We start from the raw sequence: 22585 nt of genomic DNA on the forward strand, positions 1-22585 counted from the left end.
AACTCAATTTAGAAATTAAAATCCTCACACGTAAAACTACTCACAGAAGAATAATATGCAGAATGACATGTTAATATATTAGGTAACGTACATGAAAGGGACAAACTCCTACAAGCAAATTGCAAAATCTGTCAAGAAAAAATAAATCATAATAATAGACCTAGTACAGGTGAAGTGATTGTATTAACAATGAAAAACCAAGAAATGAGAAGGAAGGATCGTGTCCAGAGACTTTAATGATAAACATTATCACACATTTGGAGATTTACCATCAACTGTTCCCAGTCTCCCTGAGATAACCGCTGTGGAGCTGCTTCTCCACTCACTGCCTGCATTAGTATTACCATGGTACCGAGATTCTACAAAGACATTACAAGCAAAGAAAACTGCAGAAGAATGTATCTTATGACTGTAGTTGCAAAATTTTGGAAAAATATTTAAGTAAATAGAACCAAGCAACATATAATAATAATTATACCCCGTGTTAATGTTTCATATATTCCAGGACTACATGTTTGGTTAATAGAAAAAAAAATACATTGTATGACACAGTATATCAATAAATTAATAAACAAAGCCACACGACATTTCAATAGATGGACAAAACAAGTTTGACAAAAGCCAACATCCTTCTATGAAGAAAACATTCAACAAAATAGGAATAGAAGGGAACTTCCTCAAACTGATGAAGAGCATACGAAAAACCCACTGCTCACACTGTTGTGAGTGGTGAAAGTTCACACGCTTATTTTCTAAGATTAGAAGCAAGATAAACAATCCTCCCTCACCACGTCTTTTCAGCATTGTACTAGACAGAAAAACTGGCGACAAGTAAATAAAAGGAATCTAGATGGGAAAGAAAGTACAATTTTCTGTATTTTCAGTTGACATGTTTTTGTATGTAGAAAACCATAAGGAATTAATGAAAAACTGTTAGAGTTCTGAAAAGTAACAAAAGACACGATTAATATACAAAAATACATTGTATTTCTGTACACAAAAGAAATAATAGAAATATAAAATTGAAGAAACGATTCTACTTACAATAGAATCAAAATAAAATCCTTAGAAATAAGTTTAACAATAGAAGTGTATACTTGAACAGGGAAAGCTACAACACATGGCTAGTGTGGAAACACTGAGGTATCATCCCTGAGCCTCTTCTCGTTGGGGGAGAGAACTTTACTTTCACAGGGGAAGGAAAGGGATAAGATCAATATACAAAAACCACAATTTATGTACACAAAAAGAAATAATAGAAATATAAAATTGAAGAAACGATTCTAGTTACAATAGAATCAAAATAAAATCCTTAGAAATAAGTTTAACAATAGAAGTGTATACTTGAACAGGGAAAGCTACAACACATGGCTAGTGTGGAAACACTGAGGTATCATCCCTGAGCCTCTTCTCGTTGGGGGAGAGAACTTTACTTTCACAGGGGAAGGAAAGGGATTGCATTATTGGCCTTTATGGTATTAGAGGTGGGCTCAGGGTGAGGGCTGCACATCCAAATGTGTATTACTGTCTCCATTTTTATGACAGGAGGCAGACATACAAAGAGAGGGAGTGACAAACTGTATCCAGAGTGTGAAAGATCAGGCAGCGACTCCCACCACCCAATCCCTGCCAATCATCCTGTGTTCAAAGGATTCCCACATCACATACCAATAAGTGTTTAAGAGAGAGGCATGGGATTTAGGAGTTCAAGGTTGGGGGGTCTATAGATTCTAATGTCTGAGACAAGAAGGTTGTGGGAAAATCAAGGCTGAGTTCCCTGGATCTGCAATGAGAATCACTGAAGGAAAGTTGAAGAATAAAAGAAAACAGAGGAATTTGAACAAGGCAGGAAATACATTGGGAAAAGAGAAAACCAGGGATAGCTTTTAGGCATGACCACAGCCTCCCACACATCCCATCCACACACCCCCAATGTTCGTCCTTCTTTTACTCTGCCCCACATTCTAACACTCAAACCCATATCAACTCTGATTACTCAAGCTGGGCATTTTTGCTTTTTTTTGTGTGGTTTTTCTTTGTTTGGTGGCTGGCCAATAATGGGATCTCAACTCTTGATGTTTCTGTTATCAGCACCACCTTCTCCCAAGGGAGCTAACCAGCCAGCCCTAGTTCCTGTTTTAAGAGAAACTTCATCATAGCAGAAACTTTGATAAACCCGTGTAATGATCTCCTTGAGTGTTTTGCTGCAGAAACCAGAGGAGAAAAGGCAAAGTTTATGTCTACCACACACACACACACACACACACACACACACACACACACACACACACACACACAAGTACTAAAATTTTATTTAATAAAGGGACAAATGGGAATTTCTGGGCAATTAATTATCAGACACTGCAAGTGTGAATTGGCACAAGGATTACGAAATGCACCTACCCTGTGACCCTGCTATTTTATTTCACTATACACTAGAGCAGTTTTTCTAACCGTCTAATAGAATGCATTGAGACTCACAAATTAGTTTATCAGATGAGAACAAACATCTCAATGTTTTGAAAGAAAATAACCATGTAAATTTTTAAAAACACATTTAAAATAAAATGGAGATATGATTTTTTCATATTTTATTATTTCTTTTTTAATTGAATCACAATTGATTATACATATTTTTGGGATTCAATGTTGACATATGTGGATCAAATCAATATTACTAGTACGTATATTGTTACAAATTGTACTTATTCTTTATACCCCTTGTCCAGTCCCCTCCTACCCCTCTCTCTCTCCCCTTCTCACCACTGATAACCCTAGATTTCTTCTCTGCCTCTGAAAGAATAATGGTTACTCTGTTGATTTGTTGCTTAGATGATCTGTCCAATGCTGAGAGGTGTGTTCAGGTCCCCCAATATTATTATAGAGTAGATGCTTCTGTCACTCTGGAATGGACTTTGTGGAAAGAGACATCCTCTTCTTTGGTCTCTGCTTGTGACTCTATTTGTGTCAATGCACTCCAGTGGCTGGCAGACCATCTGCAAATATCTAACCACTTTTGCAGCAGCTGTGATTACTTTGGTGCCTGTGGTAGCCCACCCACATGGAGGTGATATTTTTGGCATGCTCCTTGGCTCTGGAAGTGTGCCTGGTTGTGGGCAGGGTACCCAGTCCCTGGATTCATGCTCCGGGCCCTGGGGCAGCCCCTAGGTGCTGGCGCGCCTGGGCCAGAACTAATTTTTTGTCCTTTGCTTACTTCCAAAATGGTAGGACTTCCTGTGGGAACCAGTACTTGAGCTGTGTGCTTGAGCTAAATTGCTGCTTTGTTGCTGTTTCCCTAGGGAAGGATTTTGTGCAGTTCAGGGTTTAATGGTTGGCCTTTTAGGTACTTCTGGCTCTCCAGAGACCTGGTGCACCTGGGTTGTGTAGAAACTTTGATCTGGGCCTGAGTCTTCTCTTCAAACTGCACCCCATGCAATTCTATATTCCTGACCAGTCTCCTCTGAGTGGTCCTGCACTGACTCAAGGGAGGATTGGCTGTCCTTGCTGTGTCCCAGTGTTCTTTCAGTGGGCCCATCTCCCCCACCACATGTGCTCCAAACACTTCCCATGTGATGGACCCTGTGCTGGTCCCTTGCAGTGACTCTCCAGCTTCTGAGTGGTTCCCGCTTTTACAGCTGTTCTGGCTTCTTGCTCCTGCATGGGTCCAGTGGAGCCCTATTAGTGGTCTTGCTGTCCTGAGGACCACCAATGTCCTCTTCTCCCCTGCTGCCTCTAAGCAACTCCATCCAAAAGGCACAGCTGTGGCTTCTGCTGCCGCCTGCTCCATGCTCTCAGCAGCTCCAGCCTTAAAGCTGCTGTGGCCAGAAATGCTATGAATGGTTTTTTCTTTCTCTCATCATGGCTTCTCCTGCCTTCACAAACTCTGTACGTCTCTCCTCCTCTTCCCCTGAGCTCCCCCAGCCCTAGCTTGGCTGTTGTTACATTTTTCTAGTTGTAAATTAGTTGATTTCTGAGAGAGAGGGATGCTGGGAACCATCCATTCTGGCATCTTAACTGGGACCCAATTTTTTCATACTTTAAAATGCATGTATAAAATAGATATGGGTCTGTAAAGGCTATACCAGGCCCCCATTTGAATTTCTCCACTACTGCCACAACGTCTCAAGTTGTCAAACAAACATCTAAAAAAAAAATCAGAATTCCACATCTGTGGAATAGAGACTAGTCTATTGCCTGGTCGGAGACCAGTCTTAATCTAACGAGGACTGATCTCCTGGTAGCAGTAGCAGTACTCCATGCAGGGTACATTTTTAAAAATTTCTCATTTGTTTCCTAATGTAAAGCCCCAGAGTATGCTGGGAAATGTAGTCTCACTGACCACTAACGGAACAGGCACAGGAGTATAGAAGGGCTTTGTGTTTCTTCTGCGCATGTGAGTCCTCGCTTACCTTGCTATCTGGGAAATGTAGTTATGCCTTCAAATGACGTCACCCTCACAGGAGTCCTATGGGACAGGATTTTCAGGGTTTCTACTGCGCATGTGCGGCTCTGCCCGCTCCACCATCTTTTGTGTGGAGATTCCAGATGCTGTCCCTGTCTTCAAGGTGCTCCTCAAATCCTGGGGTTGGGTTATTTGTCCCTGAAGGTGGGTCCGAGGGTGAAAGAGCAGCCCACGGGCCTCGGGGGCCCTGAGGAGAGGGACGGCGTCCGGGCACTTGGGGGCAGAAGCGCCGCGGGCCTCGGGTGGGCGGGGCCTGACGTGTGGCGCGAGCGCGGACCTGGGCCGGGGAAGGGGAGCCCAGGCAGCGCTTTCCAGACGGTTCCATCAGAGAACGGCACTGCAAGGTGTTCAGAAGCCGGTTCCAGATGTCCCAGGACGGGGGCTCAGGTCCCAGGTGGCCATGGGAGTGTGGGTGGGGGCGTGTGAACATGTTACCAGATAGAGGACCCGCTGCCCTCCACTTTGAAAAGGAAAGAAAAAAGCTCAGCATTCAAATGGTGGGTGTTAGAAGAGCAGGTGTATTCAGCTGAAGGAGAGGGCAGCTACCCCATCTCAAAGATTCCATTTACTGAGAGGTTTTTAAAGGAAAGTGTGAAGTAATGGAATGTGGGAGGTGAAAAGCAGGAGAGCAGGAGACGTGAGCTACGAGGGGTCCATGTCTATGCGTCAGGTACAAGGTCCTGCCAAGGCCTCATCTGGTTTCTGTTCTCATCTTCACTGTTATCTCAGGACACTGCAAGACTTTGCTTTGCACCGGTGCGCTAGGCTAGTGCCCAAGGTCAGCTTCCAGTCATTTGGCCTTGATCACTTCTCAAAACTCTACAAATCTCAAAGAAAGAACTGTTAGCTTTGCAAAGTACAATTAGCTTCTCAGCCTTGTTTTCCTACGTAGCAAGCGAGATAAGAAAGTCAAGGGATGGGAAGCAAGAGTGGAGAGAGAAAAACTGTCCTTTTAAAAATCCTCCCTGCCCTGCATCCCAGGCAGCTTTACTGCCCAACATGGCTTCAGTCCTACTCACACTAACAAAGACAGTGAGCCTGGGAGGTGTGCAGGAGGTCACATTCCAGTTCCACCATCCAGAAACCTGGTACGGACCTATGGGACATTGACTTTACCCATCTGTAACATAAGCATGTTGATTTTAGTGTAGTGCCCCCAGATTTCCAGAGAAATAACTGTGAGTGTGTGCAGACAGAGTGTTACTCTGTGGAAGTTGTGTTGTGGGGTTTCTTGGTGTCTCTTCAGGTCAAGTTTCTGGTCCCCCCTGCACTGTGTAGTCTGCCTAGCACTCCTGGTCTGTGTTTACAGACACTGATATAAGACCAAGTTTTCAGGGACAGTGACTTCTAGGAGGGACATGGGATGACAATCTGGTTTTCTTTGGGGTACAGGAGCTATGACAGAGTTTGAAGGAGGGCACCCTATGAATATGAATAGGAATCTCACCTGGGAGAACATCACTGTGGCCTGAACCCTCTCAGGACTGCTTCAGAGCAAAGGCAAAAGAGTCCCAGAAAGGCGCAGCTTTCACAGCCCACCCAGTTACTCAGTCCAGTGCTTACAGTGCACAGGACTTGGACGATAATATCTCATTCAGTAGCTACCTGAGACTGGGTGACATTGGAAGGTTTAGGCCAACTTTCAAATGTGAGAGTGAGTTTGAGAAGAATAGGCAAAGACCCAGGAAATGTTAGTCACTGAAGAGGTTCAAAGGTTTTCTGTGGGGTGCAGGAATAACCTGTCACAGCTGAGAGGATCTGTCTGCAGTGCTCTCTGAACACACTCCCATTCCTTCAGTTTTCCCTCATTGTTCCAAGTGTCTGAGCTCTCTCAAACCCAGCCTATCACCAATTTTGGCATCTCGAGATAGACTGATGGTTTTATATCTTCATAGTTTCTTTCTGGTAGTTCAGGAATATTTTGCGAGGTATGTCTATCTTGGAAGAAAAGTGAAAATAATTAGATATGAGGGAATGTGGGTTGCCCAGGGTCACATGATTTGTTGATCTTATATATCCTGACTTTTTGCCTGTTCTCCATTTTGCCACACTTCCATCAAAACAACTGTTTGTTCACTTTGAGATTCCTTCTGTAATGCTGAAGTGAACTTAAAAGAATGTATGCTTTAACATACATTGCCTTACACAGCCTTCTCATTTTTTGATCTCCGTTGCTTTGTTTGGATCATGTCACCACAAAGAGTAAATAACAAGTACTTCCTTTAATGTCAGTATTCTGTTCTCGAAAATCACAAATTTTGCCGATATATATTTAGCAGTCAATTTTACATTACTTAAATGGGAAAATTAGAATACTAGTGTGCTTCAAACACTTCATGGACAGATCCCTATTTTCTTTTAATTATATTTTTCCATGAACTTTTGAAAGTACTCTGGTACAGTTCACTACTAACTTATAAGAAACAGACACTTTTTATGTTTTTAAAGTAAACAACTTCTACATGATATTAAACAAAACAAAAAACCAGAAAATCTTGCACCATAGTTTACTGTTGTGCAAGCAATTGGTTTTATTGGTTCACGTAGCCTGCATTAGCGCCAGGAACCTCAATGAAGTCCTCTTAATTGACATTCATTGTAATTTTCAAAACTTGTCCCTGTGGTTGTGATTGTATTTGACATATAATTTAAGGTTTTCTTTCACACATAGTTTTGTTCAAAACAAATTGAGTTCTGGGGGTTTAGCTTCCTTAGCATTTGCCATGTAAGGAACAAATCAAAACCCAAATGTCTTTTAAAACCTAGGCATTTTATTATGTTGAGGTTCTGTGAATCCATATTTTGGGTGTGTTTAGCTGGGCAGTTCGGCTTTAGTCACCTGGTGATCTGACTGAGGCCGGTTGGTTCATGATGGCTTCACTCACATATCCTGTGGTTTGTGCTGACTATTGTCTGGGCCCTGTGTCTCCAAAAGTGTAGCCCCAGGCTTCTTCACACTATGATTGTGTTTAAGAAGGCAATCACCAGTGGCCAGTACTTATCAAACATATTTGCATGACATTTGTTAATGTGCTGTTGGCGGAATCAAGTCACATAGCAAAGCCCAGTTCATTGTCAGAATATACTACATGAGGGTTTGGGTTCTGGGAGGTCCATCACTGAGTATTAGTACTGGAATAGTGTACCAAAAGAAATATACATAATGTACATTTTATTTTATTTTATTTTAAAAAGAGGACCGGGAAGAGGATCTTAACCCTTGACTTGGTGTTGTCAGCACCACATTCTCCTAGGAGAGCTAACCAGCCATCCCTATATAGGGACTGAACCCTTGGCCTTGGTTTCAGCATCACACTCTCCCAAGTGGGCCATGGGCTGGCCCCATAATGTACATTTTTTACCTATATGATCATGGGTAAAAGATGTTGGGTTGCATGGATGCATACTAAGCAGATAATTAGGTACATATAAATAAGATGTGTTGTCGTGGAAACACTTATCTGGTGTCATGGGTAGAGTCATTATATTAACATGAACGTAGTTAATATAGCCTAACTATATAGCATTAGTTTCAGCAATGACACAATGTGTTTTTCTTTGGTTTAAATGGTGAAGTTTTATTTTAGGTAATGTTGATTCTTGCTAAATCAGTAGGTAATGTACATTTTTATTAACTCCAAAAATAAATTGTGTGTCTAATGTGTACTAATTAATGTACTTGCAGATGCACATTTAATGGGTCTTTGTTGCAACTTATTGACCATAAAGGATTGTTGTCTCACAGGGTGGCTTCTTCTTTGTTCGTTTGTCTTTTTCAGCTAACTTGTAGAGAGTTTTGGGCAGGAGAATCTGGGGTCAAGCCACAACAGTTCTCTCCTTAATCCACTCCACTCCCTCCTCTTCCAGCTAAGCTGCCAGAGTGCACTGTGCATTTCCAAGACCAAGAAAAGATGGATAAATCTCTGGTGAGTTGTTTCTTTATTTATTCTTCATTTTTTTCACTGTATTATCTGGGTATTATAGGGAGCATGAATTAAAATGGAAATGTAGAAATGAGTAAACCTGAGCTTGAAGGAAATGTACATATGTAAGGTCAAGTTTGCATGTAGATATACCAAGATATAATAATTCAGAGTATCTAAGTTGACTAAAAATTTGTCTCTGGTCTTTCTAGTATCATGTCGAAAAGGCTGACACTTTTTTTTACATGATTGGAATGGAACCTGAGAAGAGAATATACCAAATTCTCATGGGATATGAGGATTTATTGGAACTAATTTTTTTGTTTGTTTGTTTTAAAAAGCTGACTGGTAAGGGGATCTTAACCGTTGACTTGGTGTTGTCAGCACCATGCTCTCCCAAGTGAGCTAACCAGCCATCCCTATATGAGGATCCAAACCCTTGGCCTTGGTGTAATCAGCACCAAACCCTCCCAAGTGAGCCATGGGCCAGCCCTGGCACTAAATTCTGAAATTCCACCTCTATTAGAATGTTTTTGACTGCCAACCTGGAAATAAACACATAGCTTTCCACAGTGGAAATGGTTAGTGAGTGTTAAGGCACATGTTGCTGAATACACAGCCTGTAAAGTTTCATGTAATTTAAGAATTTCTAACCCACATAATTTTGTTTAAATATATCAGGTTCTGGGGCTTACATGTATTATTTAGCATTTGCTATATAAGAACAAATCAAAATGCAATGGTTTCAAATATTTGACAATTTTATTTCCTTGAAGTTCTATGATTGACATGTTGAGTGTACTCAGCTGGGCAGTTTTCATGCTAGCGTTACCTGGATGGCAAACATAGCTCTAGTGACCTGGTGCTGTGATTGAGGCTGTTGGTTCAGAATGGCTTCACTTACAAGTCCTGTGGTTTGTGTATAGATTTGGAAGACTGTACTTGATTCCTGGATAAAACATGGAATTATCACTTAAATTACAGTGAAATCCAATGCCTATTCTGTAGTCTTTTTCTAACTTGAATCTTCTGCCACATTTGAAGCTGTTGTTCATGATCTTCTCATGGAAATTCTTCTGTGTTTGTTAGTTTCTCTCATGCCATTACTGATGGTTTTCTCTCTTCTGAATTCTTCTTCTAAACATTGCTTATCACAGGGCTTCATTCTGAGTGCTGTTCTTCTCTCTGTGCTCTTCTTCTTGACTGATTCAGTCCTTTGTAGTTTGCACTCTTGGTTTACTTTAGCTTCTTCCCTTTTCTACTTCTCTTTTCCTTGGGTCATAGGTTTAACTCGCTGTTGACTGCTTTTTGTAGCTATCCAAAAGGTCAATGTATCCAAAATGAAAATTATATCTACTTCTTTTCTCTTACATGTGGTATCACTATGATCTATGCAGTGACTCAAGCCAGTGAAATGGGATGTTTCCTGGACTCTTCCCTGTTTCTTGTGTCTAATCCTTTGTGGTGTCAATTCTTGCTACTTTTGTTTGCTTGTTGTTTTCATTTAATCAGATTTCTGTATACACTGCCTGTATGGGGGAGGAGGTGTTGGTACTTACAAAGAGAATAACTTTGTTCCATTGGAAATATTCTTGTAAAACCCTGAAGGGCAAGTTTCCTGGGTGATGAGGTTCAATCCATGGTGACCTGTGCTTCTAACAAGCACCTGTTGTGACATCCTTAAGAGTGTGAGAGGAGAAAGCCTTCAGAAGTTAGTGGGACATTGATGAAGAGCCAATAAAAAGACATGCAAAGAATAACAGAAATTGCAGATTTTCATAATTTGTACACTTTGCTTTGATAAATTTATGTCAGTGATTCTATGTGCAGTTTTTCTTACTGTACAGTTTTCTGTTTCTAGTTCAAGAAGACTTGTCATGTTTTTAAACTTTCCTACATATTGTATTTTATTCCTCTCCTACTTCAGGTAATCACTTAGAAATGAATGAGAAGAATGGATGTGTGCGTTAGTCATCAGTATGTTTATAAACTAGAACCATAGCTAACAGTCAGTTAAGAAAGAAAAGTGACAAAATAGTTAACTGAAGGTTGACATTCTCAGAGTATGATGTGTAACATAAGATGTTAAATGCTGGCTTTATTTTGGACCTAATGTTCAATGTTCACCTACATGCTTCCTGTTGCATATCAGAATACTGTCTGTGGTCTCTAATGACATGTTTGGTGTTCCAGTGGTCAGCTGTGTAACAAAGTGATACAAAACCAAGTTGCTTAGAATAAGAATTTCTTCCTTACTCCATGTTGGAATGTTGTGGGTAAGACTGTAAATGCGCAGTGTGGATTGACTGCTGCATGATGTGTCTGGTCTCACATGGAAGAACACTAGTGGATGGGGACATTGGGCAGACATCCAGCCCTCTCTTTGTGGCCAGGTGAGCTTCCTCAGAGTCTGGCAGTCTCAGGGTAGTCAGGTTTGTCTGGCTTATCCCAGGACAAGTGTCTGAGAGGCACATGAGGTGGCTGTAAGGCATCTTGTTATCTATACTCAGATACAAAAGCATGTCTCCTAACCCATTTTGTTAGTCAAGCATATCACTAAGAGCATCCCTGGTTCAAAAGGAAGACAATTAGATTCCATCTCTCAATAACAGGAATAGTAAGACTCTGCAGCAGTCTTTAATAGACCAGTTTGCTCTCTGGCCACAAGTTTCTACCACATGCAAAATGTATTTTCCCCTCTCAAGAGCCCTAGAAATCTTCTATAGTTCGACAAATGACTGAAAGCCCAAGTAGATCAAGTCCAGTGACTTGTTATCTTCATCTCCTTAACATGTGGCCAGCTCACATTGAGGATAATGGTATAAGCATGTGGGCACTTCCCTTTAGACATAGTGGGTGGTAAGGGTCAGTAACCTGCAGGCACTTTTTTGAGCAGTAGGTTATGCACATTGGGCACCCAGTTCTTTGATTAGGGCCCTGCGTTTGTCTCTGGAAACAATGTCTCCTACTTCTACACTGTGCCCTCTGGGCTCTCACTATTCTCTGTCAAAATCCATTTTTCTTAAATGCCTGTTTGCAGTTGACCAATTTCTTTGCCTATTTTTAGGTTATAATAGTTGAAAATTTAATGACCCTTTAAAAATTTTTTCTCTAATTATGCTCTCTTGATACAGGAAATTACCCTTGTACATCTCTAAAAAACACGGGTTTCCATTGTACTATAATCCATTATACAAATGCTACCTCTGTGTTAGGCCCTTTTTTTCCTGACCTCGCTTTCTCTCTGAGGCAGCTATTTCTTAAGGAGTTTTATTTATCAGGCACTGTCTGTATCACACCCTATGGTACTTAGAATACTGGAAATATTTTTTTTTTAAACAAAACACTGTAATTCTTGAAACAAAGTAGTTTGTGTCTTTGAAAATATTTTGTTGGCAAAAACTTGGGTTGAAAAGTAGTTTTCTTTTAAACTCAGCAAGTTTTGGCTCCTTTACATTTTCTTTAAATTTTGTTTGAATTTGAACATCTTTCTTTGTTTTATTGTTACTTATTTATTTACTGATGGCCTATGTGGGGTTCCAAACCCTTGACCTTGGTGTTATCAAAACTGGGCCCTAACCATCTTATTGATCTGGCCACTCAACCTCCTATAATTTATCTCTCTTCTCCTATTTTCTCAGTGGCAGAGAGAGGAGACCAGCTAGCAGTTTTCCTGTTGTTCACAGAAGTCTGCTTCAGCAGACCCCTGAGAGGTTGAGATTTCCTTTCCATTTTCCATGCTATCATAGGCAATATTGTGGCCCACATCCTTCAGTGCTCCATTTATTTCTTGTAATATATTTTGTGCTGAAGCTTCTTTTGGCTAGTATTAATATTTCCACTCAAGCTTTTCATAATTAGAGTTTGTGTAGTACTTTTAATTTAACTTTGTTTTTTAACTTTCAGTCTGTTTGTGTCTTTGTATTTAAAGTGTATGTCTCTGGACAGCATATTACTGGGTCTTAACTTTTCCATCAAATCTGATAGTTTTTGCCTTAGGTAAAATATTTAGACTAATTCCATTTAATCTACCTATTAAAAGGGTAGATTTAGGTCTGCCATTTTGCTATTTTTCTTTGTTGTTGTTGTCTCATCTACATTTTAGTCCTTTGCTTTTTCTTTTCCCTAAGTTTTTTTTTTGTTGTTAATCAAATATTTTAAAATATTTTAATTTGTTCCATCTATTGGTTTTTAAAATATTTATTTTAATTTTACTTTTCATAAAGAAAAATACACATAACAAAAAATTTAGCATTGGAATCATTTTTTACTTTTAGGTAGTATTATGTAGACTTATAGTGTTGAACAGGAGATGGCCAGAACTTTTTTTATTTTGGAATATTGAAGCTCTATATCCATTAAATGACAGCTTTCAATATTCCCCTCCTTGTAGCTTCTGACACCTGATATTCCAGTTTTGTTTCTCAAAATTTCACTCATATCAGTGGGACCGTACAATACTTGTGATTTTGTGAGTGGCTTATTTCACTTTGCATAGTGTCCTCACTGTTCCTTGTTATAACATATGTCAAGGTTTCATTTCTTTTTATGGCCAAATAATATCCTTTGTGTGTATATACCACAAGTTCTTTATCCACTCATTCTTGGATGGATGTTTGGAATGCTTGCACCACTTCACTATGTGACTAATGCTGCTATGAACATTGGTGTTCATATCTTTTGGAAATATCTTTTGGAAATTTAGCTGTTAATTATTTTGGATATATACATCGAACTTGGACTTCTGAATCACACGGTAATATCATTTTAAATTTTTTGAGAAGCCAGTATATATATTTTTTAGATGGTACAGGGTCTGCACCATTTTATATTGCCACCCACAGCACACTAAAGTTCCAATATCACTGAAAGCTGTTATTCTGTATTGAGTGTGAAGCAATATTTCATTATGGTTTTGCATTTTCTAATGTTTAATTGTGTATGGCATCATATTGTGTGTTTGTTAGACACTGGTAAATCATTGTTGGAGAAATGTCTATTCAATTTCTTTGCTATTGTTTTCTTGGGGGGGGGTGGAGTGGCTGCCTGGCATGGGGAACTGAACCTTTGAACTTGGTGTTAGAATTCTGTCTCTAATCAATGGAAGTAACCAGTCAGCCACCTTCTTTGCTTGTTTTTTAAACAGGTTATTTGTATTGTTGTGTAGCTGTGGAACATTTTTTCATTGTGTATTCCTGATGATAATTTCTTCTGCCATAGGTGATTTGCAACTATTGTATTTTTTGAGGTGCTGAAAAATAGTATTGTGTTTTTTATTTAAGATTCTACTTGGTCATTGCTGGTATGTTGAGACGTGATACAATTTTGTTTATTATTAACCTTGTGTCCTGCAATCTTGCTGCATTCACTTATTAATTCCAGGAGTTTTTTAGTTTATTTACTAGAATTTTTACACAGATACTCATATCACCTGCAACCAAAGACAATTTTATTGATTTATTTTTCCCAGTCTGTAATCTTTTATTTCATTTTCTTCTGTTATTGAAGTATGAAGTACTTTAGTGCGATGTCGTGAGTGGTGAGGGGGCCCATTATTTCCTTGTTCCTGACTTTCTGGAAAAGCTTTGAGTATTTCACCGTGAATAATAATGTTAACTACAGTTTTCTATAGATGTTGTTCTCCCCAACTCATTCCGAGCAAACATCACCCTGATCCCAAAAGCAGATAAAGACACCACCAAAAAAGAAAACTATAGGCCAATATATGTGATGAATATACATGGGAAAACCATTGATAAAATATTCACAAGTAGAATACAGCAACACATACAAAAAGTTAGACATCACAATCAAGTAGGATTCATCACAGGGATTCAAGAATAATTCAACATACACAAGTCAATAAATGCGATACACTCCATCAACAAAATCAGGGAGAAAAACTATATGATTATCTGAACAGACATTGAAGAAACATTTGACAAAACTCAACATCACTTCGTGGTAAAGAGTGTCAGCAAATTAAGTATAGAAGGAAAGTATCTCAACATGATAAAAGCCATATATGACAAACCTAATGTCATTGTCATTCTGAATGGGGAGAAGTTGAATGCTTTTCCTTAAGAATGGGAACAAGAGAAGGATATCTACCCTCAGCTCTTATTTAACATAGTATAGGAAGTAGTAGCCACAGTAATCAGGCAAGAGAAAGAAAGCAAGGGCATCCCAAACAGAAAAGAGAAAAATTATCCCTGTTTGCAGGCATAATTATTCTATATACAGAAAAGTGTAAAAAGCCTCCAAAGAAACTCTTAGATTCATTAAACAATTTCAGTAAAGCAGCAGGATACATCAACATGCAAAAATCACAAGTGTTTTTGAAGTAGCAGGAAAAAAAGTCTAGACAGCTATATTCCATTTATGGTAGTCACCCCCAAAATAAAATATCTTGGAATACAGTCCACAAAGGATGTGAAAGATCTCAACAATGGAATCTTCAAATCACTGTTGAAAGAAATGAAAGAAGACAACAAAAAGTGGAAAGATATTCCAGGCTCTTGGATTGGAAAGAATGGATTAAAAACTTAAATATAAGACTTGAAACTATAAAATTCCTAAAAGAAATTATAGTGGAAACACTTCTGGAAGTAAGACTGGGCAAAGACTTTATGAATATAATCCCCACAACATAGGCAACAAAAGAAAAACCAAATGGGATTATATCAAATTGAAAAGCTGCTGCAGAACACAAGAAACAACAGAGAAAAAGAACAACCTACAAAGTGGGAGAAATCATTTGTAAACTATGCATCTGATGAAGGATTAATATCCAGAATATACAAGTAACTCAAACAACTTAAATGTAGAATAACGAATAGTCTGATTTTAAAAATGGGCCAATGGGCTGAATAGGCCTTTCCAAAAGGAAGATATACAAATGGCCAACAGATACAGGAGAAAATGCTCAGCATCACTCAGCATCCAGAAAGTGTAAATCAAAGCCACATTGAAATATCATATCATTCCAGTTAGACTGGCTACTATCAAAAAGGCAGAGAATAACAAATGCTGGTGAGTGCAGAGAAAGAGGAACCTTCCTGTACTGTTGGTGGGACTGTAAATTGGTGCAGCCATTATCAAAAACCATCTGGAGGTTCCTCAAGCAACTACAGATAGAACTGCCAGACTCAGCAATCCCACTGCTGGGTAAACATTTAAAGGATTGCAAATAATCATAAAGAAGGGACACCTGTACTCCCATGTTTATTGCAGCTGTATTTAGAGTAGGCAAGAGTTGGAATCAACCTAAATATCCATTATCAGAAGGCTGGATAAGGAAAATGTGCTATATTTATACAATGGAATACTACTCTGCCTTTAAAAAGCATGAAATATTACCATTCACATCAATATGGACGAACTTAGAAAAAATTATGTTAAGGAGAATAAGCCAGGTACAGAAAGAAAAATTTTGCATGTTCTCACTTATACGTGACAGCTAAGAAAATAAATGACTTGAAAATTAAATAAAAGAAATATACAACAGTCACAATATTGTTCTTCAGGTAACATTGAAATTTTGATATTTCCCTGCCTTGGACTGAACGTCTCCCCCAAACTTGACCCCCTTACTGACAGTGTTAGGATATTGAGTAATCCAATTATGGTAGTTGATAGATGGGGCGTTAATGATGTGATTAAATTTTCAGACCATACCATAATGAATGGGTTAATAGTGGTGGGCAGGGATGTGGTTCTGAGAGCTTTAAAAGAACACATGAGAGGTTGACCTCTCTCTGCTCTATCATTTTCTGCCATGTGAGACCCCTGGGTCACTGTTATCTCCACCAAATTCTTCATCAGCTGAGTCTCCTGGACTCCCCAGCTTTGGATCTGCAAGCAGTAAATTTCATTTTCTAACAAATCACCCAGTTCCAAGTATTTTGTTATGAGCCACAGAAATGGACTAATACATTTCCAAATCTTTATCTTCAGCTTAGATCTCTTGAACTCTGGAATCATGTATCCAATTGCAAATTGGACATTCCCTCAGATATTTCAAGTATAATGTATTCAAGTTTGTTTTATTTCTACCCATTCTACTTTTCTGTCATTCTAAAAGCTACACTTTACAGTACCAGCACCTAATTAGCTGTAATTATGTAGAGAGCTTGAGAGTAAAACACTTTTATTTTCTGCACAGGAATTTAGTACCACAGTGTCCTCCTGCTTTTTGTTTCTGTATCACTTTCCTTTTCTGTATGCTTCTTACCTGTTACTTATTTATTTATTTTCTATTGGTTGGCCTGTATGGGGATCTGAACCTGTGACCTTAGTGTTAACAGAAACATGCTCTTTCAAGTGAACTAGCTAACCAGCCTTGCTCTCTGTTCTAATGCAGCTGGCATTCAACCACCCTGTTTTCTTCTGCTCTGATTCTCTCTAGAGCTTTTTCTATTCTCCTTCTCATGGATGACTATTAAATTGTAAATCTAGAATGTAACTGATTTGTATTTACAAAACCACATTATTTACACTCTATGTTTAGAAAGTGGCAGTGTTCACTCTTATGCAGATACAAGCAATCCTTTGGCATGTGGGAAGGAAATTTTGGAGTGCCTTTGTATATGCTTTCAGTTTACAAGTATTTAAAAAACAGTAATTGCATATACTGTTTCCCTTTTTGAAATAGAAAAATATTTAAATGCAGAAGCATTCCATAATGTGTTTCTTTAATAGTGTGTGTATCTGTTATCACCACCCATGGGCTTTCACATAGACATGGTGCCATGTGTAGTTCCATTAATGTTGGGTTTCTCCCTTTGCTCTTGTGACTGCAGTTTTACTTTTAAAAGCATATACAACAAAATGATAGTGGGGCATTCTGCAACAACACTGAGCTTTAGAAAATGGTATTAAGGTCCATTGCCTCATACTCATAAGAACATGTGCTTCACATGGAAGAGCTTATCTTTGGCATTTCAGTGGTGTGCAAACAGAATGCAACATAGAAATGTATTTTGTCTTTCTTTCCCCATTCTCTATTGAACTTCTGTCAAAATTTGTTAATCCGGCACACTGGTTCAGGTATGTATTTATACTTATGTTTTCAAACCTGGTTATAAACTTCTTGGAGAAGGAGGATTTTATTCATACTTTTATAACTAACAAGAAGAGTGTTTCATAGGTATAAGGTAAGCTTTGTAATCATATTTTTAGTAATTAATGTATTATTAAGGTAACAGGATTATTCCTGTTGGATTTTTTCCCTCCACTATATGGGGAATAGAAAAGCAGCACCTTATTTAACACATAAGACACATCCTCACACAGAAGTGTGAAGACTGAGATTCCTACTTTGTGACCCAGGGCTGGTGGCTTGAATTGAGATCAATATGCCATTACAGGGGTTGGTGTCACTTGAGGATGTGGCTGTGGACTTTACCTGGGAGGAGTGGAGGGACTTGAATGATGCTCAGAAGACTTTGTACAGGGATGTGATGCTGGAGACCTACAGCAGCCTGGTGTCATTGGGTGAGTGAAACACCCCAGTAATTTTGAGGAGAAACATTTTGTTATTTTTTTATAAAAATAGGAGTGTGTTATAGGGTTTTATACTATTTGGTAAAATTACATTTCATGAAAAACATGTCATCCCCATCTAACAAAAGTTCCCAACTGGCCTCTTTATTGTGTAATTTCTGGAGCTGAGTTCTTGTCATTCTTCCAAGGATCTGGCTTTGCAGTTTTATAAAGTCCTATATTACCTCCCATTAACAGGGTGCTGCATTAGTAAACCTGAGGTGATCCTCAAGTTGGAGAAAGGAGCAGAGCCATGGATAATAAAAGAACACCCAAACCAGAGCCTCCCAGGTTAGTAAGCACATCCTGGGCAGAGTCCAGGAAGAATAAAACCCAGCTGATCTTGACTGTGTTCAGCTGTTTCTAGCAATATTGCCACAGGTCCATGAGCTGAGGCTGGCTCATCTCCTTGCATCAAACACATGTATTATATAATCTCTCAGATGGACTCATACATATACCTCTCCATATTTATTTTGCTGTATTTTAACAATGTATTTTCCTAAAATATAATCCCTACATTTCTCTTCTTTGACATTTATGTTTGCTATTCGCTTTTTCAGTATTCTCTTTTGCCCTCATGTCCTACACTCTCATGGACATGGTTTTTCAGACTCTTTCCTTTTGTGTTTCTTAAAACAGAATATCTGTAACTGGGTAATTTATGAAGAAACAAACTCTATGTCTTACTGTTCTATTCTGGAGGCTGAGCATTTCAAGGTCTAGGAGCTGCATGTGGTGCTGGCCTTGTTTTTGTTGGTGATTCTTGGCAGAATCCCAAAGTGGTGTAGGATATCACATAGGAAGTTGATAAGAAAAGAAGAGGTCCCGGTATGCACCTTCTATACCAACACATCAGAAATTATGGACCTGAGACAGACTTAGCACAGGGCATAGAAAAGAAGAGTTCTAGATTTTATAAAAGAACCAGGAGACTCATGGTATGAAGGTCAAGTGAACCAAGGCTTTCAAGTTGAGGGTCTGAGATTGCTGTTTGGATGTGGAATTTGAAGTTACTATTCTCTTCTCTTTGTAGCTACCATTCTCAAACAACAAAGAAATTTAGAAATGTACAGGAGACTCTATTTTTTATGAGCATAATACACATCCAAAGCTCTAGTGCATAATACTAAAGCTTTTATGAGCAATGAATTATCAACTGGGAGTGTGTATTCCAGAGTTTGGGAAGATAAAACAGGTTGATTTTATAAGGAGTCAAAAGCACCTTTTCAAAGATGGTGGGCAAAGCCCTGGTTGGAGAACCAAATATTTTAGACCAGCAGGGTTTCTGTAGGGGTGGACTGAAGATTCCTGTAGAGTACTTTTTTTTTTTTTTCGTCCTTTTTGAGACCGGCCGCACGCATCCCTATATAGGATCCGAACCCGTGGCGGGAGCGCTGCTGCGCTCCCAGGCCGCACTCTCCCGAGTGCGCCACGGGCTTGGCCCGAGTAATGGTTTTTTGAAGCACAGGAAGTCAGATTAAGTGAGTAATTTGTGGGAAGCTCTGCTTAGGATGGGAAAAAGGACATTTTATTTGAAAAACTTCCACATGCCTATAGACACTTCCTAAGGAAGAGTAAAATGTATAGAAACATTAATGCAAAATTCTTAACCTAAGTCATTTTCCTCCACATATGATGATAAATTGGATCATTCTGCACTTGAAGGTAGCCAATGAAGGAAAACCTGGCCATATTCAAAGCAGAAGAATGAGAAGAAGACCTGCAGGAGATAACCAGTATTGTTATAAAAATAAAATAGGGTAAAAATTGTGGTAATAAAATAGAGTTTAAAAAGGGTAAGAAAACAAATGGAAGGTGATAAGCAATTATTTAAAATCTGCAATTAGGTAAAAGGTAAGAATTATCAAATATTTCATCATGAGTTAAAAACAAAGAAAGTGAGTAGAGAATCAAAGAAGAATGTAACATAATGTAAGAATATATTAATACAACACAACATTATGTTGGTATAAAGAAAACCCATATACTCCTGAAACCAATACCCATTATTGATTTTTATAAAATCTTTTATTACTTCAGTTGGGAAAAACTTCTCTACTTTACATGAGCATGCAATAAAGTATGCTTATGTGTGGTTCATGGATATGGGATTTTTTTTTTTGTCATTTCAGATGTCCATATAGTCAATGACCTAATTGAGAGGAGCCAAGAAAGTCATGGTAGATACTTGTGGCATGGTGTAATCATCAATGGTAACCAATCAACTGAGGAGAGAGTGGAGTTAGGAAAATCAGTGAATGCATATTCAATGGATACTTTAAATCTGGTTATAAATAATGAAAACTATTCAGGAGTGAGGCATGAAGAGTTTAACAAATGTCAGAATGCAGTTCTTCCAGAGACTGATGCCATGTGTGCTGGACAAAAAGCTTATGAGCATAATATATCTGAGGAATCACACAGTCATCGTGAGCATCTCAGTCAGCATTCTAAGATTTCAGCTGGGCAACTTTTTGAATATAGTGGAAACAGACTATCCTCCAATACATTGCCAATAATATTTGCATATAAGAAAATTCATATGGGTGAGACAACTTGTAAATATAGTGAATATGGGAAAGCCCATAATAAGTCATGTGTCATTGCCCAAGAGATAGCTCAGGTAGGGAAGAAAACTTTTCAATGTGTTGTATGCTTGAAAATATCCTATAAAAACGCTAGACTTACTCAAGATCAAATTATAAACACAGGAGAGGAGCATGATAAATACAGTGAGTGTCAGGAATCTTTTATTAAGCAATCACACCTACTCTCATATCAGGGAACATCTACAGGGAAAGCTTTTGTCCGAAAATCAGCCCTCAACAGGCATCAGAGAATTCACAAAAGTAAAACAACATATGAATGTAAGGAAAATTCAAAAGCTTTTAACCAAATGTCAGCCTTCAGCATGCATTGGAGAACTCACCCAGGTGATAAGCCATACAAATGTAATGGATGTAGAAAAACATTTAACAACAAGTTATCCTTCAGGATGCATCAGTGTGCTCCAACAGGGAAAACACCTTATGAATGTAAAGAATGTGGAAAAGCTTTTAAGCAAAAGTCGCACCTCAGTAGGCATCAGAGAATTCACACAGGTGAGAAACCATATGAATGTAAAGAATGTGGAAAAGCTTTTAAGCAAAAGTCGCACCTCAGTAGGCATCAGAGAATTCACACAGGTGAGAAACCATATGAATGTAGAGAATGTGGAAAAGCTTTTAGGCAAAAGTCACAACTCTGCAGGCATCAGAATATTCACACAGTTGAGAAACTATATGAGTGTAAGGAATGTGGAAAAGCTTTTAAGCAAAAGTCACAACTCTGCAGGCATCAGAGAATTCACACAGGTGAGAAACCATATGAATGCAAAGAATGCATAAAAGCTTTTAACCAAATGTCGTGCCTCAACAAGCATCAGAGAACTCACATGGGTGAGAAACCATATGAATGTAAAGAATGTGGAAAAGCTTTTAACCGAACGTCACACCTCAACAGGCATCAGAGAATTCACACAGGTGAGAAACCATATGAATGTAAAGAATGTGGAAAATCTTTTAACCAAACGTCACACCTCAGCAGGCATCAGAGAATTCACACAGGTGAGAAACCATATGAATGTAAAGAATGTGGAAAAGCTTTTAAGTTAAAGTCAAACCTCTGCAGGCATCAGAGAATTCACAGAGGCAAGACACTATATGAATGCAAAGAATGCGGAAAAGTTTTTAACCAAAAGTCGTGCCTCAACAAGCATCAGAGAACTCACATGGATGAGAAACCATATGAATGTAAAGAATGTGGAAAAGCTTTTAACCAAACGTCAGACCTCAACAAGCATCAGAGGATTCACACAGGTGAGAAACCATATGAATGTAAAGAATGTGGAAAAGCTTTTAACCAAACGTCACACCTCAACAGGCATCAGAGAATTCACATAGGTGAGAAACCATATGAATGTAAATAAAGTGGAAAAGCTTTTTGGTTAAAGTCACACATCTGCACGCATCAGAATCCACACAGGTAAGACATCATATGAATGCAAAGAATGTGGAAAAGATTTTAACCAAAAGTTGTGCCTCAGCAAGCATCAGAGTACTCGCTCAGTTGAGAAACCACATGAATGTAAATGATGTAGAAAAGCTTTTAAATGAAAGTCACACCTCAGACTGCATGAGAGCATTCACACAGCTGAGAAACCATATGAATGTAAAGAATGTGGAAAAGCTTTTAATTGAAAGTCACACCTCGGCAGGCATCAGTGAATTCACACAGGTGACAATCCATATGAATGTAAGGAATGTGGAACAGCTTTTAACCAAAGTCAACCTTCAGCATGCATTAGGGAATTCATACAGGTGAGAAGCCACGTGAATGTGAGATGTGGGAAAAGGTATTTTTACAACATCACAGTTGAGAAGAGATCAGGATACTCACACAGGAAAAAACTGCTTATCAATGTAATATGACAGGCCTTGTACTGGAATTCCCCCTAACAGACAAAAAAAAAAAAAATCCACACATAGGAAAATCTCAGTGAATGTAATTTGTATAGGAAAAGTTTTTGTGAGAAGTCATACCTCAAGACATCAGCGAATTTGCATCAAGAAGACCTATAAATATACAATTGTCCTCAGGTTTTGAAGAATGTCTT

At 38.7% G+C, this 22585-nt stretch overlaps 1 protein-coding gene across 1 annotated transcript; it reads left to right on the top strand.

The window, feature by feature from the left end:
- The first annotated feature begins 8257 nt into the window (after window positions 1–8257).
- On the top strand, window positions 8258–22274 carry LOC103599844 (zinc finger protein 345-like). The gene is given in 5 exon segments (XM_008584010.1): window positions 8258–8388; window positions 17754–17880; window positions 18127–18219; window positions 20064–21884; window positions 22051–22274. Coding segments are annotated over 5 exon segments (2175 nt in total). The 5' UTR covers window positions 8258–8373; the 3' UTR covers window positions 22170–22274.
- Window positions 22275–22585: the final 311 nt, after the last annotated feature.

Source organism: Galeopterus variegatus, unplaced genomic scaffold (assembly GCF_000696425.1).
Source record: "Galeopterus variegatus unplaced genomic scaffold, G_variegatus-3.0.2 Scaffold3125, whole genome shotgun sequence".
Lineage (NCBI taxonomy): Eukaryota > Metazoa > Chordata > Mammalia > Dermoptera > Cynocephalidae > Galeopterus > Galeopterus variegatus.